We start from the raw sequence: 26620 nt of genomic DNA, 5'->3' as shown, positions 1-26620 counted from the left end.
AGCGGAGTGGCGACGCGGGGTCCAGGTGACTCCTGACTTCGCGGGTGCAGACCGCTTGCGGGGCGACCCCCTTCCCCCGCTGTGGGCGTGGAACAGAGGTCGCAGCAGGTGCGGTCGGGACGTGGGCGGGGCGCTGGGAAGCAGACCCGGGGACTATAAATAACGCCACTAGACTGGCTCAGGTCTAGCACACTGAGCGGAGCCGCAGAGGGCTTTTTGTGTTTTTAAGAACTTGTTCCAAGCGCGTGAGACTTGGCCCCGCCAAGGAGCCTAAAAGGTCTCTGGAGGTCCCCCATTCCTACTGGTCCTGGTGACCGTGCAGGAGCTCAGCCTCACCAGCTGGTCTCTGGGTAGAGGTTTAGGGTCTTTCTTTCCTCCTCAGGGCTGACTGACATCACTACATTTCACAAGAAACCTGGGATACAGGTCACCAGCAAGGAAGGACCCCTCCCCGCTTGTGACTGTCCGACTCCTCTAGAACCTTCTGCATTGTGGTCACTCCCCAGGGTCCAGCACCAGCCTGGCCCACACAGGGACTTTCAGAGATATCAGAGGACTGAGCTCCGCTGGCCCCTCTAACACCTGGAAATGAGCTCAGAACTCCCTTAATGAGGGCGGATTCACTGCAGGAATGGGGCAGACCTGGAGTCTCTGGTCTTTTCAAATCCCCAGGGAGCATCTTCCAGTGGGCCTCCTGCACTAGGGCTGCGAGCTGTTCTGATTAGCAGCCCCCTGCCATGGAGAACTTACCTGTTCAGGTGTGCCAAGGAGAAAGAACACAGCGTCCACAGGCGCATCTGAGAGCTCTTCCCCTTGGAACTCGAGGTGTATGTGTATAGGAGGGTAGTTTTGTAGACTCTGTTTCCTTAAGTTGAGAAATATATTCTAGAAGATCTTCAGATACTCTATTCTCTCTGAGAAGCAAGAGATGAGTATTTGTATTTTCTTGATCACAAAAGAATGAAAAGTTTGTAATACTTACAGTCTCCTTACAGCGATTATTGGGATTCCAGAGGGGACTATGGAAATATAGTATTGCAATTATTTTAAACTTTTCATTAAAATATGAAGTTAAAATGATTTGTGTTGGAAAGTAAATGCAGACATGGAGAGTTAAAATAGGAAGGCCCATTTGTCAGACCTGCTTGGAAGTCTCAGTCTGAGCATCTGGTGTATACCCTCCAGTCCTCCATTCTTAGTTCTCTGCCATGAAAAAGTGTCTCCCGGGGGTCATCAGGAGCAAAAACGAAATCATGAAAATGACAGGTTTTTGCCAGGAAAATACCACAGACTAGTGGTTAGTTCAGCCTCTTCCGTTTCTTTGAGAAGCTGAATACCCCACCAAGGACTCTTTGTACCATTTGGTAATATAACTGGGTGACAAGTTTCTCAAGCACCAGGGTCCAGGCTAAAAGTGCAGTTGACAGGGAAGTCGCTTGCTGCTGCCACCTGATGTCAGCAAGGATCACTGCAGGGCGCTGCCTCCTTCCAGTCCCCTGGGTCCACTCAGCCATGGGGCGCCCAGCCAAAACCAGCTCCCTCAGGACAGTCCTGCCCCTGCACAGGCACATCCACCCTCCATAAAGCCTGACCGCTCCCCTGGCTCTGCAGTTTGTATTTCCAGTTTGTGGGTATCGAGCCATTGTTGCTTTGTTCGGATAACCAGAAAAATAAACGAAAAACAAAAACACACTTACACATACATGACTTCCTCTCACAGTGGTACAAGGAGCGGTATGAGCAAACTCCCATAATCTCTGGCTACGGTCAGCGGATTTGCACGAGGTTCTTATGGAGGTTTACCCTCGGGTTTCTGTCACCTGGATTTTGGAATCTCACCACCTAGGACTGTAAATGCCACAGTCACATGACTTCTTACTCATCACTCATCTGTGTGGGGATCGCTTATTTTAAAAAGCATTTCAAATCATCATCTAATGTGAACACAGCAGCTCTTTAAAGATGCAGTATCATTTGCTTTATTTCCCTTATATTGTTGGGGTAAAACTTCCACTCACATTTCTCAGACCCCTTATTGATTGTGATACCTATATTTCCAAATGAAAAATGGAGGTTTAGGGTAATTTTGAATCAGAATAACTCATGAAAGCAGGAATTTTCCCATTTGCCTGGTGTTTCCAAAAGAGAGAGAGCTCACTTTGAACAGAGATTTATACACCCACATTCACAGCATCACTGTTCACAATGGCAAACGGTGAAAGCAACCCACGTGTCCAAGCACAGAGGGTGGGTAATCACATGTGGTCTATACGTACCATGGATGTTATTCAGCCCTAAAAACGAAGGAGATCCTGTCACCTGATATGTCATGTGTGAACCTGGAGGACATTACGCTCAATGCAATAAGCCAGTCACAAGAGGACAAGCACTGAGTGATCCCACCTACCTGAGGCCCCAGAGCAGTCAGATCATAGGGTCAGAGAGTGGAATGGTGGATGCCAGGGGCTCAGGGGAAGGGCATGCAGAGGTTTTTAATCGTTTGTTTTTTTGGTTTTTATTTTAGTGTGGATAGAGATTCAGTTAGGGCCTATGGAAAGTTCTGGATACAGATAGTGGCTATGGTTACAGAACAATGTGATTGTACAACTAAAAATGGTTAAAATGGTAAATTTTATGTTATTATATTTTACTACAAAAAGTTTGAAAATGATATTGTATGAGTAAGAAAATTAAGAAAACAATTCTTTTACATCTGTCATGTATATTTTCTAGGTAGACAACTAAGATGTTAATCACATGGTTTAAGTTTTAGTTTCAAGATTGTATGCTTCTTTCTTCGCTTCAAGAAAGATTGTGTTTAGGATAATTTTGGGGAAAATACATGTATATGTACATACACACATATGCCAAACTGATTAGAGCTGAATTCCCAATTGTAGGTGCCATTGCCACATTCAAGGAAAAGCTTTAGAAAAAAGGGCACACGGTGAAGACAGATCGGGCCGCTCTGCTGCTGTCTGAGTCAGCAACCTCACACATGGCACTGGGATGCCCACCTGTGTATTCTCCCCTTGTCCAGGCAACCTGCCACCAACATGTGCTTGCATAGCGCGCCCTCTGGTGGTCATGTGAGGAGTGCCTTCCAGAGCCATAATGAACCAGAATGTCCCTGTGCTTTGTAAACACCATGCAAGTTCAAGAATTATGTGTTGAATACCTGTGTCCTTCCTACATGTGGCAGCCCAGAGTAAATACAGTCATCATCTCTGCGATCATATGAGAGCAGAACTTAATGGTGCTTTTATTTATGCACCCAAGTCAAGACGCATAAAAAACGTACTTAATTTTTTCCTTTTCGTTTAAAATTACTAGGCTAAGCCGTTATGTTCAGTGCCTACTTGCTATACTAACCAGCAATGTATAATGTTACTCTGTGAGCTGTACGTGTCTCTTGTAGTACTTTTGTAAATTAATCAACACCATTTCCTGAACCGCCGCTCATACAAGCCAATGGAATGGGTACTGGGGAGAAGAGAAAGTCCCGCCTTACCTCTCAGAGAACTCATTGTGCTGAAGCCACTTTCCACTGGAGGAATTGACAATCTGTTTGTTCTGATTATAAAGTATTAAACACAGATATGTGCTTGAAACACAATCTGCCTTGGAAGAAGACAACGGTAGTAACTAAAAGGCGTAGTAATTCACTAGCTTCTGACGCGATTGTAAGTGTCCTGTACACGTTTCTTAAGGGGTAGGACCAGGCTTACAGTGGAGGCAAGGAGAGTGTCCTTTGAGAATCGGGAGCAGGACACTGTTTTGTTGAGAAAGCCTCCATCTCTGTGATTCTCTGCTGAATTCATAAAACACAGTTTAATTTCTTGATTTTAGGGCAGTTTTGCCCTAAGGAACTGGTCTGCCTCAATGAAGTCCCAAGTTTACAGCCAGTGTCACATGCTTACCCCAGACCAGCATTTTCCCAAGGGCGTGAGGAGCCCATTGCCTTCACATCACCCTGCGAGCCCTCCCAGAGCTCCAGTGTCTGTATTTACTATGTAGCCTTATTGTTAGTACTTTAAGTAGCTCTTGAGGCTTCTTGGGACAAAGCCCACATCTCAGCAATCCATCACACATGGACGAGTGTCTTGAATATACTCTCATCTGAAGGTCTTCAAACAGTGTCCGGTTGTAGTGCTGCCCTCTCTGCCTTTGCCCCATGTCCCTCTCCCAGCTCCACAGACCCAGCTAAGCTGGTCTGACTCATGAACTCCTCACTGGGAGGCTGAAGTCCAACTTGGGAGGGAGAGAGACTCAAACTCGTCTTCCTCATGTAAATAAAACGGTTTACAAATCTGCAGGTCCAGTTTTCAAAGAGTATTCACAGCAGAGGTTACACTACAAAAAGGTAGGGACGTAGGATGGGGTTGCTGCTCCTGAATTCATACCTCCTCAGGCTGGGTCAGTCTCCATGACTCCCAGGAACCAGACAAGCCCAACTTCATGATGCAATAACCTCCTATTCTCTTCACTCGAAGTTAGTTCTTCAGGTTTGAGAGAGCATGTTTTTTTTGTTGTTTTCTTTTTCAACTCTTGCAAGATTATGGGAATCCATGAGATAATTTCTATAAAGTGACTGCTATTGAGAGAAAAGTATGAACATGCAGTGGTCAGTGTCTGAGTTTGCATGTGAAAAAAAGAGAACTGTTGGTCTCACGTGGCCTGGGCAGGCTGTGGGAATGGGCACTGTGGAAATTCTGTGGGCCATGCAATCGTATGACCTGTTCCTAACTTGTGTTATTTAATTTGCCTCTTTCCCAGAAAAGCAGAAAGGAGGGTGGCCGAGATACTTGTGCCAATATAGTCAGTAGAAGTGAGCTTTCTAGAACTATTGGACTAAATAAAGTATCCTGCTCAGATACAATTTTGCCAAAATTGAAAGTAGCAAAAATGTTAAACCAGAACACAAGGATGCTAACACTTATTTATCAACATGACACGCATTATAAAGAATCTATTTTCTTTCTAGTAGAGAGCTAATCCAAGAATTTGAGATTCCACCTCCGGTGAGAGTTTGCTTTGTAAACGGAGTGATGGCAAAGGAACCAGACTTGACTCCCAATCTTGGTAGTGCAGCATACAATCCTATGAACGCTTTAAGAATTTCATTACTCTTACTCAACTGATTATGTCAATGCATAGAAGCATTTAGAGTGTATTACCTGCATCCTCTTTGGTGAAAGTTGTGTGTTGTATGCAGAAATTTTAGATTAATCTGCTGGAAAGTTCCTTTGCAGCTGTCCTTTCTTTTCTTCTTGTGCACATTTTCTAAGTATCCATAACCCCTCGCTTGGCTCATCAGGGTGAAGTAGAGCTGGACAAACCATGCTGGGAAAATGCCCAGAGATGGAAGAAGAAGGAAGAACATGCTATGGTGGAAAGGTGGGTCTTGTGGGAGCTGAGCACAGTTGTGAATGGAAGAGGGACTAGGAAAAGAAGAATGAACTGAACTCAAAGCTAGCAGTAGGAAGGAAATAACTAAGATTATACAGGAGCACTAAATGAAATAAAAAATAGAAAAACAATACAGAAAGTCAATAAGGCCAGGAGCTGGTTGTAAAGATCAACAAAATGGACAAACCTTTAGCTACCTAGACTACAAAACAAAGAGATAAGACTCAAATTACTAAAATCAGAAGTGAAAGGGGGCCTCAAATCTAGAGAAATAAAAGGATTTTTAAAAATTGTACTATGGACAACTGTATGCCAATCAATTGGATAATCTCAATGACATGCACAAATTCCTAGAAATACAAACCTACAAAACTCTAAGACTTAATCAGTATACAAAAATCTCTCAGCAAAAAGAGATTCACCTGACGGTTTCACTGGTGAAGTCTACGCAAACTTTAAAGAAAAACAAATGTCAATCCTTCTCAAACTTTTACATAAAACTGAGGAGGAGAGAATACATTGTACTCATTCTATGAGAACAGCACTACCCTGCCACCAAAGCCACATGAACACAATACCAGGAAGGAAAACTACAGATCAATATCCCTGATGAACAGTGATAAAAAAGTCCTTCACAGCATACTAGCAAACAGAACTCAGCAGCATGTTAAAGGGCTTATACACCATGGCCCAGTGGGACTGACTACTGGACTGCAAGGATGGCTCAACATAGGTAAGTCAATCAATGTAATCAGCCACATAAGGAGAATTAAGGGAAAACCACATGATCATCTCAACTGATGCACAAAAAGCATTTGACAAAATTCAACAGCCTTTCATGATAAAAAACACTCAACCAACTAGGAGTAGAATGAAACTATGCAACATAATAAAAGCCATACATGAAAAACCCACAGCAAACATACTCGATGTTGAAAGACTGAAAGCTTTTCCTCTAAGATCAGTTTTATTTAAAATAGTACTGGAAGTTCTAGCCAGAGCAATGAGGCAAGAAAAAGAAATAAAAGTTATCCAAATTAGAAAGGAAGACGTAAGATAATCTCTGTTTGCAGATGATATGGTCTCACATGTAGGAAAAAAGTAAGGACACCCCGCGTGCGCCCCCCCCAAAAACACACACACACCCTATTAGAACCAATAAATGAACTCAGCAAAGTAGCTGGATACAAAGTCAGCACACAAAAATAGTTGCATTTCTATACACTAACAATGAACAATCTGAAAAGGAAATTTGAAAAACAACTAATTTACAATAGCATCAAAAAAAGTAAAATCACTTAACCAAGGAGGCAAAAGATTTCTGCAATGAACACTACAAAATGCTGCTGAAAGATATTAAAGAAGACATAAATAAATGGGAACACATTTATATTCATGGATTGGAAGACAATATTGTTAAAATATCAACGACACCCAAAGCAATCTACAGATTCAATACAATCTCTATCAAAAACTCTAATGACTTTTTTTCAAAACTAGAAAACTCAACCTAAAATTCATGTGGACTCTCAAGGGAATCTGATGAGCAAAAAGAAATTTGAAAAAGAACAAAACTGGAAGACACACACTTCCTGATTGCAAAACTTACTGCTACAGTAATTACAACAGTGTGGTATTGGTATAAAGACAGACTTACAGACCAGTGATCTAGAATAGAGAGCCCAGAAATAAACCCTCACATGTATGATCAAGCAATTTTCAGTAAGGGCACCAAGGCCATTCAATGAGAAAAGGACGGTCTTTTGAACAAATGGTGCTGAAAACTGGATATCCACATGCAAAAGAATGAATTTGGACCATTATCTAACACCACATACAAAAATTATCTCCACATGCATCAAAGGCCTAAATGTATGATCTAAACCAATAAAAGTCTTGGAAGAAAACATAGGAAAAAATGTTCAAGACATTAGATTTGGCAATAATTTCTTGGCTAGGACGCCAAAGGCACAAGTAGCAAAAGAAAAAAATAGACAAATTGGACTTCATGAAAATTAAAAAATTGTATGCATCAAAAGGTACTATATAATCAAAAGGTAAATAGGAAACCCCAAAAATGGGAGAGAATATTTGCAAATCATACATCTGATAAGGGATTAATCATGCATCTAATAAGGAAATATAGAGAATACCTAAAACTCAACAATAACAAAACAAACAACTTGATTAAACAATGGGCAAAGGACTAGTGAGGTCAGCAGGGCCTGGGCACGTCATCCTCACTCCCTAACCACTCCTACATGTCATTCCTCACTGAGGACTCCAGGACTTCTTCAGTGGTGGTTGAAGACAAGGCCCCCACACCCTTTTACAAGCCTGTCCTCATTGGGACTAACTTAGAACGAAAGAAAATCGCTTACTGAGTCAGTGACACTTCCTACAACACCCCAGCATGTCCGTTAATTAAAGCCTTCCATCCACAGGATGAAATCACCAGCCTGTGATGCAAAATGAGGGTGTGGCCAGGTGCTGGGGGATTTCAGGGGCACAATTCAGTCCTCTCTTTGCACAGAGCAGAACTCAGTCCCCTCTTTGCACAGAACACAGCTCAGTCCCTTCTTTGCACAGAGCAGATCGCAGTCCCCTCTTTGCACAGAGCACAGCTCAGTCTCCGTTAGAGAGGGTAAGGCTCAGTCCCTTCTATTCGTCCTGCCATAAGTATTTTGTGTTCATACACACACAATCCTGACCCTGCAATGGGGAGGTTTTTGGAAAAGACTTCCCTCTCAAACGAGCTTTCATGGAAGTCAGTGGTGCTACAGCATTTTAAGAGCAGAGGGTGTACTTACAACAAGGGCCAGTTGTTGAAATACTAGGGAAGTTTGAAATCATTGACCATTACACCAAAGCTTTCTTGGGCATGTATTGAAATCGAATTATTCATTTCAAGGTCACAAAAGGCCAAGGCTTTTCAAATCCTGATGTGGCCACTGGTTAACTGTGCGACTTGGAGAAACCATCTGGGTCTTTGAAGCCTGGTTTGCTCATGTGTAACGTGGGGAAGGCCACTCCTGTTTTATTCTCCGTGTAGAGATGACAGGATACGCCAGGAGAAGGGACAACAGAAGCTGCTCTGCCAAGCACTGTCTCATACTGGTATCTTTTTAAATTAGCCTGAATACTTACAGAGTTGTGCAAACCTTGGTTCTTGTTCTAAGTTGTGTGACCCTGGGGGAAGTCTGTCCATGGCTGTGAATTTCTTTACCTGTGAACCTGGACTCCTTCCAGCAAACTCAGAGGCTTGTGTGAGACACATGAATTCTCAGAGTTGAAGGAGCGGGTAGAAGTTCTAACGCAGCTAACAAAGGCTAGGAGTTGCTGCTGATGTTGACCATATACTTTTAAATTGCTGCTTGAGGATGAGCTCTGCAGTCTTTCCCAAAGGGTTGTGTGGTTCCAGTCTGGGCGGGGCATGGTTAACGACATAGGTAATGACAGAAGACCTGTGTATGCTTTTATCCAACCCAGACTGCAAATGCAGCCTCTGCTCAGGCCACACCATCCGTTTTGAAAGGCGCGGAGCCAGACCCAACCTGCCTGTGGTGAGACCCCGCTGCATCCCACACTCTGGAGCTGGGGCTCCTTCCATTGAAGACAGGCCTGTGCGTTTTTTTCACGGTGTCTGCTTTTGTTTATAAAACAAGATAGGCTTTTGAATCTTTTCTCTCGAGAATCCTAATGTGCTGAAAGGAAATAAGGGCCTCTGGTTTGCTCTTCATTCCTCAGTGAGTAGTTGGCACCATGTGAGTTCGGATCAGGAAATTCTGAGCCTTCCCAGCAAGCCCGAGTGCTGGCAGCTGGAGGGTGTCCTACTGGCAGGAGGAGGACCTGAAGGGGGAGGGGAGGCAGAGGGAACACCAGGAAGAAGGGACACTCCGGAAGGGATGGGGGACAGACAGTGTCTGCCACTGGAACAGAAAAGCCAGCCTGGTCCTGGCCCTCGGGCCTCACTCCATACGTGCCTACCTGCAGCCCTACCCTCTCCCCCATCCTCAAGGGGGACCCAGTGGGCCCTGTGTGCACTGTCAGAAAGACCTGGCTTTCACCATGGTTCCAAATCCCTGTCTGCTGCCAGGGCCTGACGACTGTCACCTGGGCGACCCAAGTTGCAGTAACGTAACAGTGACTATCATGGTTTGGGCTACACAGAGACATGTGTGTCCTTTTTTCCTCGATCCTACTTGGGACGTGCTGCGGAGAGCACTCTGAATACTCCTGAGTTGGGAAAGGTCACTGCCAGCCACCAGGATTGGAGGCAGGGTGAGGTTCTGGTGCTTCTTCCCTCACTGACTTGACCGGACTTGAATGTGACTGTTTCTGACGGGGCAGGGAAAGACTCAGCTGTGTGCTCAGGCTTGTCCTAGTAATGTTTACAGTTAATGTACATATGGGCTTAGGAATGCGTTTAGGTGCATTATAGCCCTAATAAAACAGGACACAGACATTAGGAGTGTTTGATGTGTGCTTGAGTCCAGAATACTTTTTAACTTTTTATGATCAGTCCATGTCTTTCAGTGGAGACCTACCTTCGTCTCCTGTCTTGAGAAAAGAGATCTCTATTTTGTTCACTTTAAAAAATTATGGTAAAGTATACATAACATAAAATTCATCATATTAACAAATTTTAAGAGTACATTTTCAAGTACATTCATGGTATTGTGCAAACATCACCTCCATCCATCTCCCAAACTGAAACTGTCCCCATTGAAAACTAATTCCTCATGTCCAGTCCCCCAAGCCTCCCCCCGGCCCCCGCACCCACCATTCCACTCTCTGACCCTATGATCTGACTGCTCTGGGGCCTCAGGTAGGTGGGATCACACAGTGTTTGTCCTCCTGTGACTGGCTTATTGCACTGAGCATAATGTCCTCCAGGTTCACACATGACGTAGCAGGTGACAGGATCTCCTTCGTTTTTAGGGCTGAATAACATCCATGGTACGATAGACCACATGTGTTTACCCACCCTCTGTGCTTGGACATGTGGGTTGCATCCACTGTTAGCCATTGTGAACAGTAATGCTGTGAACGTGGGTGTGTAAATCTCTGTCCAAAGTGATATCTGTCTCTTTTGGTAACATCAGGCAAATGGGAAAATTCCTCCTTTTTTGAGTTACTGTGATTCAAAATTGCCTTACACTTCCATTTTGGTTTGGAAATGTAGATATCATAATCAATAAGGGGCCTAAGAAATGTGAGTGGAAGTTTTACCCCAACAGTATAAGGGAAATAAAGCAAATAACTGCATCTTTAAAGAGCTGCTGTGTTCACATTAGATGATGATTTGAAATGCTTTTTAAAATAAGCGATCCCCACACAGATGAGTGATGAGTAAGAAGTCATGTGACTGTGGCATTTACAGTCCTAGGTGGTGAGATTCCAAAATCCAGGTGACAGAAACCCGAGGGTAAATCTCCGTAAGAACCTCTTGCAAATCCGCTGACCGTAGCCAGAGATTATGGGAGTTTGCTCATACCGCTCCTTGTACCACTGTGAGAGGAAGTCATGTATGTGTAAGTGTGTTTTTGTTTTTCGTTTATTTTCCTGGTTATCCGAACAAAGCAACAATGGCTCGATACCCACAAACTGGAAATACAAACTGCAGAGCCACGGGAGCGGTCAGGCTTTATGGAGGGTGGATGTGCCTGTGCAGGGGCAGGACTGTCCTGAGGGAGCTGGTTTTGGCTGGGCGCCCCATGGCTGAGTGGACCCAGGGGACTGGAAGGAGGCAGAGCCCTGCACTAACCTCCACAGACAGCAGGTGGCAGCACCCAGCTGTTTCCTGTAATTGTGTTTCCTGGTCTGAACTCTGGGCCTGTGATGAGAACTTGGGAACTAGGGGCAGCTTAAGTGCATTGGTCCTCAAGACTCTAGCTAAGTACATGTTGGTCAATGCACTGATATTAAGCTGGAAGGTAATCCTTGGTGGCATTCCATAGTCAACATTTTTATTAGCTTAAGTGACTATAAAGAAAGCAGGCTATTTAAACTGACAGATGCCAAATTTGGAAGGAATTGCTAATGGACTGAATGTAGGGCACAGAAAGATCTGGATGGGCCAGAGGATGAGCCCAAATCAGCAATGAAATTTAACCAGGAAGTGTAAAGCCCTGAATTTGGTTGGAAAATTTATGGGACATGCAGGACAAAGGGAAAGCCTGGTTTGCTAGGAGGTGGCAAAGGAAGGTGATGAGGAGAGGGAAAACTGGAGACAATGTAACTATTCATGGGCTGGGACTGGTTACATAGATTAAGATTCAATCATTCTATGGAATATTGTACATCTGTGAAATAGAAACAAGTAGATCTATACATACTAACTAGAGAGATCTCCAGGGCATATTACTAAATGAGAAACTACCACAGAAAAGTAATGTAAGAATGGGAACCAACATGGCGTGTGTGTGTGCGTGTGTGTGTGTGTGTGTGTGTGTGTGTGTGTGTCTGGGATGGTGGAGGACAAAGAATGGAGTGTACACACGGAGTGTTGGTACTGAGACTTCAGAGCAGGGCTGACAAATGGGACTTCCTCTTTTGACTTTTTATGTCTTCATTTACTTCTCAATGCAATTGTGGTTATATATTAATTCTGTAATTATGTAGTCACATTGGTAGCCTTTTCATTGAAAATGAGGACAGGTGATGAGGCTGTTAGAAAGCTAACAAGTTAGACTACGTTAGTGATAAGCTGTGTTGGAACTTGGGTCTGTTGTCAGCTATCTGAGGCACTAAGTGGAAAGATTTACTTGGGTCCACCAAATGGCAAGACCGCTGCTGGAGAGTTCAGCACAGCCATAATGAGTCCATCCACACTGCCCGACCCTCTTTGGCCTCATCCTTCCCGCTGTCCTGGTGACTGGTGTCCAGCCCTTCTCGCTCACTGGACACCTTTCCCTGAGGCACTGTTTGGCTTGCTTCCTGGTTTCCTTTAGGTGTCTTGGCAGAGAAGCTCTCCCTGACCACTTGATACAAAATAGCAATTTCCTTTGCCCTGTCACTTCCTATTCCTCTGGTGCTGGCTTAGTTTTTTCCATTGCAGTGTCTGCAGCTTATGTAATCTACAGGGATGTGTTTATAGTCTATCTCCTTCAACATCAAGACACAGGTTTTGTTTTGTCACAGCCCTGGTGCCTAATAGTTGCTGGCACTCAGTGGTACTCAGTAAATATTGGCTGAATGAATGAGTAATTGAAGGTATGCAGGACCGGAACAAGTGACATGTCTCTGGAAGTTGCGACGGCCTCCTTAACCCTGTCAGCAGTGGAGGAGGCGGCGAGCGCGAGCGCGAGCGCTTCTGGTGTGGGCTTCTAGCTGCAGGAATGAAATGCACGAGGGGAATTCTGGAAGTCCCGTCCACATCCCTTATGTGACTGGAACGTCCACTCTCGGCCTTTGAGCATGATGCTGTCTGCCTACTACTGCCCTGGGATAGTCCTATCCGGAGGGCTGCTGTTCCTTTCCTAGTTCTGCTGGGAGGAAAAGCATATGTAACACAACGGTGTTCAGAAACCCTAACTAGATGCACCAAAGCTTTCTGTGTCACACTGTTGCTTTTTCTGTAACACAAAGTAACATAGCTGTCATCACCTGAGCTTTTGTGCTGTTCCATATGCACGCAGATATTCCTCTCATCCTGTGCAGCAGTCTCTCCTCTCCCTGTATTGTGCTTATTTCAGCCTTTGTGTAAGTGTGCATTTTTTTTCAGCTCCCAGTTTATCAAGTTTTGCTTGAGTCATTGCTATTTAAAATGCCATCCATCCTCTTTCCAGCTTGTGATGTAGCTAATGGAAAACAGATGACAATAGTATTTTACTTAGGGCTTTACTATGTAGAGAGCTTTTGCATAAATTATCTTATCTGATTGTCATTAACCTTGGGAGGTATTCCTTAAGCCCATTTTTAGATAAGGAAACTGAGGTCTGGTGACAAAAGAGCTCCTGTGCCCTCTCAGCACACTGCCTGCTGCCCTCCAGCTGACCTTTAGGGTGGTGATAGCAATGACAGCCAGCGAGGCCTGGGCCACCCTGGCGGACATCACATTGTCCTCCTGAGCCAAGCCTGATCCACTCATACCGATTGCGACCCACCACTTGACAGGTGACATCTATGGAAGACCTGACACCATGATTCCCAGCTTATTAACACACCTTGATCACGGTGGGATTACCAGCGGGGCTGCACCCACGTCCTGAGCTCTCCTGCAGGCCAGCCCGTGTCATTTGGCGGAATCTTAAAAAACAAACAGCAGAGCTTTTCCTTACCTACTGCAAACTGCAAATGGATGATTCGAGATGTGGATTCAGGATTATCATTTTCAGAGTTCAAGGTCTAATTTGTAGGCCCGTGGCCAGACCTCTCTTTAAGTTCGTAAAAGTGGTCAGAAGTAGTCTGTAATTATTTTGACCCAGGCTTTTAATACCTTGAGAGTAACAATCTTCATGGCTTGTAAGAGTGAACACATCTATTTTCATCCATGTGTTGTGTAACAGGCTGTGTTCAGAGCATGTTGGGAGGTAGGGACTGTTTCTCATTTCTTTTCTATCACCTGGATGGAAGTTGGCTGGTTTGGGTCCTTTTAATGTAAAAAGCATATGTTCTCCATAAAAACACTCATAGTTATGGGTATCAAACACCATGAAAGCCTGGGACTGGAGGCTCCTACTGTGAAGGACAGTGCTGGCTGGCTGTCTGGGGAGAGCCCAAGGCCAGCCAGCCTGCAGGTGGCAGCACGCGGTCACCCACACAGGGACAGCTGAACCACCAGGCTTATTTCCCATGAAAGGGGCACTAAGGAGTAAAAAGCGGTCTCCTAAGACCAGCTTTGGTTATATACAAATACATAGAAAGACAATCCCATAGAAAAGACACCTTACAGGATTTCTCTCATGCCTCAGCTCAGCTTCACCATGGACATCATTTTAAAGTGTCAGCATCCATGATTCTTCTAGGGGCCAAACTGGCCACGTGACCCCAGCTCAGCTCCCTCTCAGCTACATACCCCATCAGCACACCACACTATGTGTGTGTTTGTCAGAAACCTAAGGTGAGCGTGGGGTTGTGTGGAAATCAGCTTTCTTTCTCCCTTCCCCCATCATACTGTGGTGACAGAAGCGTTTTTGTAACTGGGCAGAAGAGTCCCAGGTTAGTAGACAATCACCCTGGAAACTTACCCCTTTGGTGTTGTGATGTTTAAAATATTAACCTCCTCATACAAAATCTGCTATTGAAAACTGATAGATTTTAAATAAGTATTATATGAAGTAACATTTCAATATTTTAAATGACTTTGAGACATTACAAAATTATTTTAGTTACAGGCATGTAATTAAAGCTATTTATTGTTACAAAATGTTTTTACAATGCTATTCTTGGCAAAAGAAAAACATCCACCCCCATTGAAGTATGCCAGTAACAAATTTGGGGAAACATGTCAGGCATAATGATAATATTAGGGTTCAATTTGTCCTATAGTACTGCTAAATATTTACCTAAACCTTAGTTTCTATTTTTAAAAAATGTCTATTAATTCTATTTGCACTTAAAAAAATGGGAAGCTGAAGAGAGAAACAAACAAACTTTGAAGTAGATGAAACTCATTTTTAATCACAGAATTTAGAATCCAGTCTTTCCATCTGTTCTTTAAAAATAGTAACTACACCACCCTCCCTTTTGTTCTGCATCATTAAATTGAACTGTGGCAACAAAATATTCCCGAGCAAACTCTTTAAATCAGTGTTCCTACCCTTTACCACAGTCATGGAAAAGGCAATCGCTGAAAGGGGACACAGGGTGTCTCGAGTCAGCCTGTAGTTGGTGGCAGTTGGTGGCAAAGCCAGTCTGTACTTCTGCAAAGTTACACCCAAAGTTGTGACATGAGGCCATTGGCTGTCAGAAGCCTTGGCTAAGAACTTCTAGCTTACTCACGGGATAGAGGTGGTGATGCGCTTGTGTGCTACATACAGCAGTTTCTACAGGGGCCCTGTGGAGTATTCATAACTGAGAGGCCGTATTTAAATTCAATGACAGTATCAAACTACAGGCCATTTGCATATCACAATCTGAGCCTTTGAAATAGGAGGAACATACAATGGTTTTTAGAATGTCTTGGAGATCAAAAGAACTTATTTTAAAAGCATTCACTTAACAAAAGTATAACAGAGTTTGAAGCATTAGGTGATCTGGTCCATCATTAGAGACTAAAACTTCCAAAGTGAATAAAAGAGCCAAGATTCTCTATGTTTACCTTTAATTAGGGGGGAAATGGCAAAGGGGACCCTAAGAGGAGCAACTAGACATTCTTGGTGTCCTCTTTAGAACCTGGCATTTATCTCCTTTCCTCAAAGAAAGAGAAACAAATGCCGATATCCTTTCTTCAAAACATGGAATTACCAGGCACCAATAACCGCTACCAGCACGGGGCTTCATTGGCACCGATCTGAGTTAAAACCATCATGGCACAGGCGCAAGCCTTTGTTTGTTCACTTTTGAAGAGAAGGGCTCCACCTGAAGCATTTGGTGTTTCATGTGAGAGCTACAGGAGTTTTAAATGATTGTGTCTAAGGTGAGAATCTTGGTCTTGGGAAATACTGGTGACTCTGCTTTGACAGCTAAGTGCAGGTTGCCTCATCCTTTTCATGCGTTCTATCTTTTATCTAAGAGCTGGGTGATGTGTTAAACTGGTTTTTTTGACTTTCCAGAACAATATCTGATTAGCAAATAACACAGCTCAGTGACATTTAGCAGTATGCAAATTCCAGACACTGCGATCATGAACACTGTAAAGACAGTCTTCTCCGTGGGCCTGGAAACGAAGCAGTCCACTGTGTTGGGACAAGGCCACGCGTTGCACTTCACCAGACGCTGCATGGCAAACCCGTCATACATGATATAGAACACATACATGAAGACAGCTTCAAAGACGACTCGGAAGAAGATGCTGCTGGTGTAGGTCCACCACAGTGACCCTTCGATACGGACCTTCTGGCTTTTGATCTCCTCGATGTCTTTATATTCACTCTTTATCTCTCCCCTAATGAACTTCCTTTTCTTCTCATGTCTGTGGTAGGCCACGTGCATGGCCACCAGCAGGGCCGGCGTGGACACGAAGATGAGCTGCAGGGCCCAGAGCCGGATGTGGGAGATAGGGAAAAAGTGGTCGTAGCACACGTTTTTGCATCCAGGCTGCAGAGTGTTGCAGATGAAGTCAGCCTGCTCGTCGCCCCACACTTCCTTCGCAGCTACAACAAGGATCATAATGCGGAAAATGAAGAGGACGGTGAGCCAGATTTTCCCAATACTGGTGGAGTGTTTATTGACACCCCCCAGAATAGTCTGCAAAGTGCTCCAGTCCATCTTCTCCTCTGGGCGGTTTGCACTGGGAAAGACAGAAGGAACACAATAGAGGAGTGACTGACTAATCAGGACAGAATCCAGGAGATTTCTCTGGTCTCAGTAAGTAAGCACTCTTCAATCTCTTCCTGAGCAAACACCAGCTCTTACCCAACCTCACCAAAAAGGTGAAAACAACTTCGCTTGCGATAGGATTAAGAGGATAGTTCCCAATCGGCCTTGAACCTGTGTTTATGCATTCTCCAACAACGAGCAGTAATATTATCTGAGTGATTCACCCAACTTTTAGCACATAATAAAAACTGGGAGGTGGAGGGGTGGGGACGGGATGACAAGCAAAAGCGCTCCTGAGTTGCAGGCATGAGTTAGTTGAGTTACTGACCCCTTGCAGACACTCCCTGGGTCTTCCCGTCATGGCACAGGCCACTCAGCAGTGGACCAAGGGCATTCAGAAGGTCAAGTTCACGTGCTTGTTAGCCTTACGTTTCGGACAGCAGCAATGGGACTGAGACTAGCTGGGCCAACCTTGCTGTGAAGGCCAACAGGCCCCATCTCCCTGCAGAGCCACCTTCCTTAAACTATTTCAGTGACTTGTCACTGATGTAGGGTGTGGCATTGAAGTGCTTGTCACCCAAGGCACTCCAAGTTAAAATTTCACAAAGGGCCTCACTTCCTTTTTCTGTATGAAAAGGAGCAGGTTGGAAACATTCTGTCCGTGGAGAAAAGCTGCCGTGCGCATAGATTTTTGTGAAAGGCTTGTGTACAGACTGGTGGTCCTCACTCACGCTGGACTGATTGGTTGGTTAGTACTCAGGGCTATTTGCTTGGATAAGTGTTGCAACTGTGCATTTTTATTGTGGGCAATGAATTTAATTTAGAAGTGTTTCTAAAAAGGCACAGTATGATAAATAGAAAGTTTCACTCTGCAATTTCCCAGCGACGCCCCCCCCCACACACACACACAAGGTGACGTCACTGTGCTGAATATTAAAGTCCGAAACTGAAGCTTGCTGGGGTAACGCACCACTTAGTGAAAAGGGATTTGAAGCCTGTGGATCAGTCTGCCAGGAGCCAGCGGCCTTCTCTTCCTCCCAGGATATGAACTGTCTTCACTTATTCAGAGTTACACCCATCTGTCTCAATCAGCTCTTCTTCTAGACAAGATTCCACCTCTCCAACATCCTGATGAGCAATCTGTTCTCCACCCCTTCTAAGCTGGCAGTCGAATCCTTCTTCTTCTCTTACTTAAAAGCATAATGCTCCCCTCATTTTGAGCAAGTTGGGTCCTGTTCCCCGTGGACTTTCTCAGCAGGCTCGGGATGCTGGTCTTTCATCACCGAGCCTCATCTCAGGCGGGGCCACCAAGGTCTGTCTGAAACCATCCAACGCCACCTTGGTCGGGGGGCAGCACACACATGGAGAAGGGTCCTGGACACGAAAGTGACGTAAGACTGAAATATACAGGAGAAACATGCTGCCTCACTTGGCTTGAAATAGAGAAGCATCACTGGAAAAAACAGTGGTTTAGTCGGGGTTCAGCCCTGACCCTTTAAATCCAGGCTGTCTGGAGGTCCTCAGGGGAACCTAGGGGTGTCCTGATGAAGGCCTCATCTCAGTCTAGTCTTGCCCCAACAGCAGAACCAAATTCATAGTTTAACCACTGTTTCACTGGAACTTACTAAGTGGAAACAGAACAGTTATTGAAATGAATTGTGGATAGTACATTTGGCTAAAAATCAGGGGGTGAGGGGGCTTATGCCTTTGCTTTCTTCCCAAGTACCAAATGCAGACCCCACAGTCTTCCATAAACGAGTCCAATCATCACCAGCAAAGAAAACTACAGAAAGCCCTATATTATTGTTGTTGCTTTTTAAAGCTTTCCATTGAGCTGTTTATAGACCCTTTCAGGAAGAAGAGCAAATTAAAATGTAATCAGCAAATGCGATAGGGGTAACAGATCAAGATGGGCTAACCAAGCAGGAAGGAATCAGCCTGGAGCTGCTTCCCTGCCCTTCCTGACCGAGCAGGTGGGTCACAGGCAGGCTCCTACCAACCGGCCCACACCCCTGCCATTCATTGTTTGGAGCTCTGCCAGAGGCGGGGTGAGGAGCTGGTTTTGATCTTTAGGGAGGGCGCTGGGTGAATCACCCGGCTCCTGAGAAGGCAAAAACAGTTCTTCACACTTAACTTCTCAAATCCTTCCTTTTTTATTGGCGAACCTTGACCAGCTGCCTCCACAGAGCGCCCCACCCCTCTGACAGGTGCCTAATTGTGACTGACTTAGCACTCGAGCTGTGAAATGGTCTCAGAGGGCAGATGGGGACATGGCTGTCGCCACACATCTTGAGACACAGTTCCAAATAAATGGCCATAGGTGTCCAGCTATAAGATGCTGGAGAACACACACTGATTAGGCTGATGTCCCCTCCAGGAGGGAGCAAGTGTCCTCTCTCAGCTCCACGGACCTCGTCTGTAAACAAGTGTCCTTCCAGCTAAAAAACACCACCTAGAAACCAACGCTCTAGGATTTAGGATTGTTCAGGAAAAAAGAGCAGCAACGAAAACTGTGTCTCGGGTTTAGGCTGCGGTGTCCGGCGCCTGGGGCAGGGAGTTCCGGCTCCCCTTTCACGATCACTTGCTCTGCAAAGGTCACCTCCTCCAGGCAGGGCTCCTACTTAAACGGAATTCAGCTTTCCTTCTAAGCGGAGACTTCGGTCAATTAAACACTCCTGGTGACAGCAGATTAGAACTTCCCGGAGGAACATTATTGACGATCATCAATCGCGTTGCGGGAGACTTGTCCTGGGTCCCCTCTCTTCCCTCGAGCGCGTGTCCTGATCGATCACCGCGCTGGTGTCGCCACGTCCCCTCCTCTCAATAGCCTGACTCTAATTTCAGAACTTGGCGGAAGAAACTTCCTCTCCACAAGTTCGCTCTCACCCCCTGTCCGCCCCCCAGGTCAGCTGTCGCGACTGCCTGGTACAGGGACTGGGCAGGAGCCTCAGTGCGTGTGGGGTCCACCCGGGGAACTCGATCGGTATCTCCACAGCCCCCGACCGTCCCGGGTCCCCTTTCCGCGCCTGGTCCCTCTCCTCCACACACAACCCCCCCACCCCCGGGTCCCAGAGCCCCAGGCAGTCTTGAGTCCCCTCCCCCTAGGCCCCAGAGTCCCGGGCGGTCCCAGGGTGCCGAAAGTCCGGCTCCGGCCTTACGGCTATGACCCGGAGAGCTGGCCTGGCAGCCTCACCTGCAGCGGAAGGGAGCGTGCGAGAGTGGCGGTGTCCGCAGGGGACTTCCCTGGGGTCCTGGGTGGTTCCGAGTGGTCCTGACCCGGCTGCTTCCGCGCTAGCTGCCGACCGGGAGCCGTGGCCTGGAGAGCCGACACGCGGGCGTTTGGGTCTGGCACCTGCAGCTCCAGCGGCGGCTTTTAACCGCGCGGCAACCCCGCCCCCTCCCCGGGCTCCTCAGATAGTCACCGAGGGGCGGCTCCTCGCTGCCCGCCACCCAGCGCTGCGGGCGGGGTGTCCCGGCCTCCAGCCCCAGAGTTCCCCCCAGGTCCCCGAATCCCCCGAGCTTTCCCCGCTGGTCTGGAGATCAGGGTCCCCAGTGTCCCCAGGTCCCTGGGTGTCCCCAGGACGTCTTCCCCAGCACAGCCCCTCCTCGGCGCTCGGGTCAGTGTCTGAGGAGGACGCAGAGCCCAGGCCTCGGCTCTCTGCTTTTGGGGGTGGGGGTGGGGGGGTAGGTGGGGTTAAAGGACAGGTTGTTGCTATTACTGTTATTTCTACTTGACCTCGTTCAAGAGCATTATTGTATTTGAAGCTCTGCTTTAGTTTTGAAAAGATAAATGTTAGAGAAACAGGCAACGATTTGAAGATTAAAGTTCAGGCCTCAGCGAGGCGCTCTGCCACAGCGCGGTCGCCCAGGGCAGGTCTAGCCTTGGAATCTGGGGGCAAGAGGGTGAAGAGGTGGCGCCACCAGTGCTGGCCAAGTCCCTGCTTCTTCCCCCTCTGAAAAATTCAACAACCGTCTCCTTGAATGCCCTATTTGATTCGATCACTTTGAACAATACCCTGAGAGCAGGGTCGGAGGTGGGGGAGAGGCGGGGGAGGGAGGGGAGACGAGCCTGGCTGTGCCAAGGGCCCTGGACGTGCAGGTCCTGCTGCCTGCGCCCTGCCCTCCTCTTCCTCCTTCCACGCTGGAGAAATCGGAAGCAGGTGACTCCACTTGGGGTGAGGGAGGCTCAGAGTTTTCGGAAAGGAAAGAAGGAGTACGAATGAAGCCTACGACCCTCCTGACCACTGCACACGCGCCACGGAAGGGGTGCAGTGCCCGGCTTTCCGGAGAAGATGCCTCGGCAGCTCGGCTCTCCTCGGCAAGTCTGACCGCGTATTATGAGGTCTCATGCTTCACATTGGGTTGGGTAGTTTGACGTGTTGAGACGCAGGTGACGGAATGTGGATATTCGCAAAGCAAGTGGATGGATAAGTGGCGTTGCGCTAGCAGGCCGCGTGGGGACGTAACGCCCGGCCTAGTGTTTCTGCGCCCAGCAGCTGGAGTGAAGGCGCGGGCTCTCGCTCTCGTGCGCGCCTTTACTTGGGTCAGGTCCACGTTAAGCAAAGATTTTTTTGATGATAATTCATCCTGACGGGTCAGATCTGGCCTCAGAAATGGATTTCCATGATTGCCACAGTGAGTGTGAGGTTTTGACTTTTCCTTGTAAAACTGGCCCTCATCGTCACGGGCCAACTTCAGCAGGTCTTGTACGAACTCACGGGAGCCTGGTTCCTTGGTCATCACCCCACCTTCTAGCTCTAAGTCTTAGTCTAAGTTGTGTCTGCTCATGAAGAGACAAAGCCCCAGAGCTACCCAGCCTGGCTCGGCCCATTTGAAAGTTGCGCTGACTCGGCTGGTTAGGAATGACAAAGCCGAGCCAGGTGGAACAGAGGCACCCCTGAGTCTGGCCGCACCTGGGGGCGCAGGGAGAGGTGGCTCAGTGGGCGGCGGAGTCTGGCCGTGGGCCCTCCCTGTAAGCTTTTGAAGACAACCTTCTGGAGCTTTGTGCAGTCCTGGTCGGCTGGTAAAGACAGTTTGCAGATTGAAAGTTGACTCACTTTCAAATTGACAAATCTCACCTTAAGTTCTAGTGTATCACGATTACGGGGTGCTGTTCAACTCCCTTTTCCTTGTTTCCCCTTACTTAGTCTCCTGATTTGCATAATTAGTATGTGTTGTTGGCTAATTGTGTATCCCAGCCACCCTGTATTTTAGGATCTATAGCTCTACAGCTCAGCACTCGATTTTACTCTGTCTTGTGTGATTTCTGCTGTTTTTGTGTATGTTGGTGTTTTCTTGATAATCAGACCTGGATTCCTCTAGGGCAGGAAATCTTACATATATTTTTGAGTGTCCTCCAGAGTAGAGGGAAAGAGGGAGGGGTAAGATAGAAAAAGGGTCTCAAGTTTGGAAATTTGAAATTATCTTCATGTAAGCTTAGACATATACACACTTAAAAAATTGCACCACGAAATAATATCTTTATACAGCCTGTAATTATTTTGTGAAGAGCACAATCACATTGTTGCATTTTTTTTTTTGGTTAAAAGCATTATTTTATTAAATGTAAACATTGAGAATAAGCCTTAACCTTGTCACCCTGTTTTCACGTCTTCATCTTTTAACATTCCGGTCCCTAGAGAAAGCTCTGCCCAGCCTGGCTCTGTGCTCCCTCCAGCCTTCCAGGCACCAGAGAGCCTGGGTGCTCTGGTCGGGCCTGCTGCTTGATTGGCACACCGCTGTCTCATTAACTAACTTGCAGACACTGAACAACATAGAGAGAATTTTTGACCTGGCCTTTTGGAAAAAACACACTGCTGTCTTCTGGGTAGGTCTTGAATGAAGGCAACAGAGAGGATGGGCAATTCCCAGGGAAGATGGGGCATTTGTTGGGCAACTATTGAATAACCGAGAGCGTCTGTGACATCACACCTTGTCACTTCAAAGTGTCAGAGGTACATATAACTAACACTTTTATGGGCATGCTTAGTAGCAAATGGGTAAACCCCAGGTGTTTATAACTGAGCTAAACTTTCATACAGATATTTAAAGTGATGCAGTTGCCAGGTTATAAGATGAAATGTTAGTGTTTAAAGCTATTTTTTGTTGTTGCTGTTGTTTTTTAACTGAGCCATCCTGCTACCTGTTGGCAGTTCAGCGGCAGCTCAGCTTGGGCCGGGACTTGAACCGCTGTTGCTCAGAGCTCAAACTTGAGCGAGCTCTTAACCAACTGAGCCACTTGGCTGGCCCCTATTTGGTATTTTAATTTGACTGTTGTTTTAGAAACAAACCAAAACAAAAAGATGGTGCAATGGGGCAAGAAGTCAGTGTGAGACAAACACTACTTTTTTTAAACATATTTTAATAAATGATGACCTTCCAGGTGCCTGATGGGACAGCCCCTTGCTCTACTCCAGGAAGGATGCTCAGCATGTCTCAGTTAAGTTTCTGACTCACAAATCATATGCAGGTGAGTGCAGAAAACGTCTCAAGACAAGAAGAGACTTGTGAGAGAGCGGAGCCCCTGTCCTAACACTTGGCAGTGTGGGAGCAAGTTAGGTCCATTGAATGTTGCTTTGCTCTCAGTTATTAAAGCCATTAGCTCTTGGTCTATACCCCCTTTCTTGACTTTGTTGTTGAAATATTAATCAGATTAATGATTGACAAAAAAAAAAAATTTCAGCCCTCCTCAAACTAGCAGTTGAAAGCTGAAGATATAACGAACGCCAGGCATCTCTGGGTAATTAATAATGACTTATATATGATAACATAATTTTAAAGCAGGAGTAGCCCTAGTGTGATACTTTTTAATTTTTGGGACAGTTTCTACAGGAATACAGCATCTCATTATGATTTCTCTCTGTGTCTTTGACCCATATCCTCACTTATGGATCCTGTTAATGTCAAATCATTTAGGGGGAAAAAAACCAATGTTTACATTCATAAAGTAAAAAAAAAATCTTAGACTTCAATAAGTTAATTGTTCTTCTCTTAACTTTCAAATTAAAAGCATCTCATAAAATTCCAACTTTTGACTTATGGCTGAAACTGTTACAAATCTCTCCATTTCCCACATTCTATTCTTATATTCACACATAAAATATTTTGGGGAAATTCGAGTTGCTGGACATGTCTCAGTAGCAAGCCAAGGGTAAAAATAATAAGTCAATTTCCTTGGCTTTACTGGATGAGCACATAGTCTTTTTCAACCATTTAAACAGACTTAGAGAAATTACAGAATTTCTTCCAAATGTATTTGTATCAAAAGCACATGCCAGCCAGATATAAATGCAAAGTAATAACTGTCTAGGCAAGCTGGTAGGGAAAATTCACTTCTATTGAACATAAAAATTAAATTCCATAAGCTATAATGACTTGTCAAAATGGGAATTCTGCATCATTCACAAAATAACAAAGGAGATTTCTACATTTTAGTTTGTGTTACAACAATATAATATTATGTGTCATCTTGAATAGCTTTTGGAGTAAGTTAGGGAATGGTAAACACTCTTATTGCTAGTTGCTTTAGTAAAAAACAACTACAGACATAAGTTTGATAAAGGACTATAGTAAAAAACAATTGCAGACATAGGTTTGATAAAGGACTACAGAGCAGTAGTTCCCCAACTGTAGTGTTTGATAGATTACCGCTGATTTTCATGAAGCACTGGTCTAGAATGTCCTGAATTTAAATTTGTCACTGTCTGAAAACCACCAATCACACTCCCAGTTTTGCTCCTGAGGCTCCAGTCAGCTGGATGTTCTCAGACTTGGGTGTCAAGTGTTTGGTCTTAGAATTCAAAACCGGGTTTGTGTGTTAGCTATTCATCTGAACTTCTCCTTAAACTATTTCAGAACTGTTTCTGTTTTGGGGGAGGAGGCACATATTGGTTTGTAGAGTTTTCTGATTTAATCTCATCCTTAAAAAATCTCTGTGCCAGGAAAAAAAGGCACCTGCAATACCCAGAGGGTACAGTAGATGGCGCTGGGGAGACTTGTCAGGAGGTTTTGGTAAAATGCACATCCTAGGAGCACAGTAGGAGAAAAACAATAAACTTTTCTTCTATTCTAGTGCCGCTTGTCCCGATCTCGTTAGAAGGCTGATAAATAAATGTCTTTCTTTCCTTTTTTTGAAATTAAATGAAATAGAATACGCAATGTTAGAAGGCATTTCTCTTAGTAAGGGTTAAGTAATGTTTTATGAAATATGTGTGTTTTCATACTCACATGTGCACTGGACCCAATGTAAAATGTACTTCTTGCTGTATCTCAGTCCCAAAATGTCAGAAACCCACTGCTGTATTCCATTTACAGAGCAACAGACATATCACTATGGCCTCGGTGGAGACATTGAGGCTGTAAGAGCAGCCCTGAAGTGTGCTGTGCCTGTTTTGAGCTTGCAACCCAGTGACCCCAGAAACTCCAAGCTGGTGGGGTTTATTGGTGGTTGGGCTGCTTAAGAACCTTAGTTCAGGCAGAGAACGATCTCCTTCTACTGGACGTGTTCCCCAGTGCTGTAACAGAAGCAATAGCAACATTTGATTAGGTCTTTTATTAACTTAGCACATTTTGCTGGGTATAATGTGCTCCCATGTATAATGTGCACCCCTTTTTTGGCCCAAACTTTCAGGGAAAAAGTCTTTCATTTTAATTTTTTAATTCAAATTTTTATTTGTTTATAGTTATGTACTTGTTTTTTGTATTATATAGGAATTTTAGCATTAATTTTTTAACATATTACGGTACAAGAAATTTTGTGTAACAAATAATTACAAAGCACAAGAATAGATACAAGACAGAAGAAATTTTATGTACCGGAAACAAATTTACAATATTTACACATCATAGGAGGCCAAGAACTCTTCGTCGTTGCAAGTTCATTGTAAGTTCAACAAAACCAATGATCATATTCCAGGATACTATTTTGCATATAGATATTGTTATTTATTTCTAGAGTTACACTTTTAACTCCTAAGCATAAGTAAAAGAATTAAAAACATTTATATAGATATGGAATTAATATTATCCAGGCATAATGTGCATCTTTCTTTTTCCCTCACCAATTTGAACAAAAAAGTGCACATTATACACGGCAAAATACAGTAATACAATTATTTGTCTAAAAAAAGACATATATAATGCTTTGATGTCTAGTATGTTCAAAAGTCATGGATCAGCCATTTTAATGGATTAGATATTTAAAGAATCAGACAAAGAACTAATGTCAAGTGTATGGATTGGACTACTGTATTCTGGGAAAGAGGGGGCAGTAAACATAATGTCTTTATTGTTTCTTTATTGCCTTTGAAATAAATAAGTGATGGCATGGGATTTAGAATATTGAGCTATTCTCTTTGGTAATATGGGGCTCTTGTATCTGTTGTACCCTGTTAGTGGAGATGATACTGGTCAATCTGGAGGGCGGCGGTATATCGTCTCAGTCACCATCTGATGGAAAGCATTCATTTTTTCTTAAAGGCTATATGACATTGCATACTAAGTTATTGGGTTGATGGGCTTTAGAAAGACACAACCCCTATTTACAATTTACCAAAGGAAAATATAGACTGTTGTAGATGTAACATAGTTGGATGACTAATTTAGATTGTGTAACTGCCACACAAAAAAGCATACACATAAATGAAGGCATCAGTAGGTATAACCCAATGCAAAGTTCACTGTGTTGTTAATAATTTATCCACAACTTGATATCTTGAAATTTGCCAAATGCTTTGTTTATTTTATCACATAACTCTATCAGAAAAGTATTTTTAATATCATTCTATAG

At 44.8% G+C, this 26620-nt stretch overlaps 1 protein-coding gene across 3 annotated transcripts; it reads right to left on the bottom strand.

Annotated features, from left to right (window-relative positions):
* Positions 1-14735: 14735 nt before the first annotated feature.
* On the bottom strand, positions 14736-20193 carry GJB2 (gap junction protein beta 2). Of its 3 annotated transcripts, none has more exons than XM_019652301.1 (3): positions 20027-20193; positions 17804-18230; positions 14736-16804 (listed from the first exon to the last, which is right to left on the bottom strand). In XM_019652301.1, exon 3 carries the CDS (start codon positions 16780-16782, stop codon positions 16102-16104), a length of 681 nt encoding a protein of 226 aa, XP_019507846.1. In that variant the 5' UTR covers positions 16783-16804; positions 17804-18230; positions 20027-20193; the 3' UTR covers positions 14736-16101. The 3 variants fall into 3 exon arrangements, with proteins under 3 accessions (XP_019507846.1, XP_019507847.1, XP_019507845.1); XM_019652302.1 differs by having other exon boundaries at positions 17804-18207; XM_019652300.1 differs by lacking the exon at positions 17804-18230.
* Positions 20194-26620: the final 6427 nt, after the last annotated feature.

The sequence above is a fragment of the Hipposideros armiger genome, unplaced genomic scaffold, assembly GCF_001890085.2.
Source record: "Hipposideros armiger isolate ML-2016 unplaced genomic scaffold, ASM189008v1 scaffold_178, whole genome shotgun sequence".
NCBI lineage: Eukaryota > Metazoa > Chordata > Mammalia > Chiroptera > Hipposideridae > Hipposideros > Hipposideros armiger.
The sequence above is the reverse complement of the archived record's forward strand: the minus strand, read 5'-3'. Positions and strand labels throughout refer to the sequence as shown.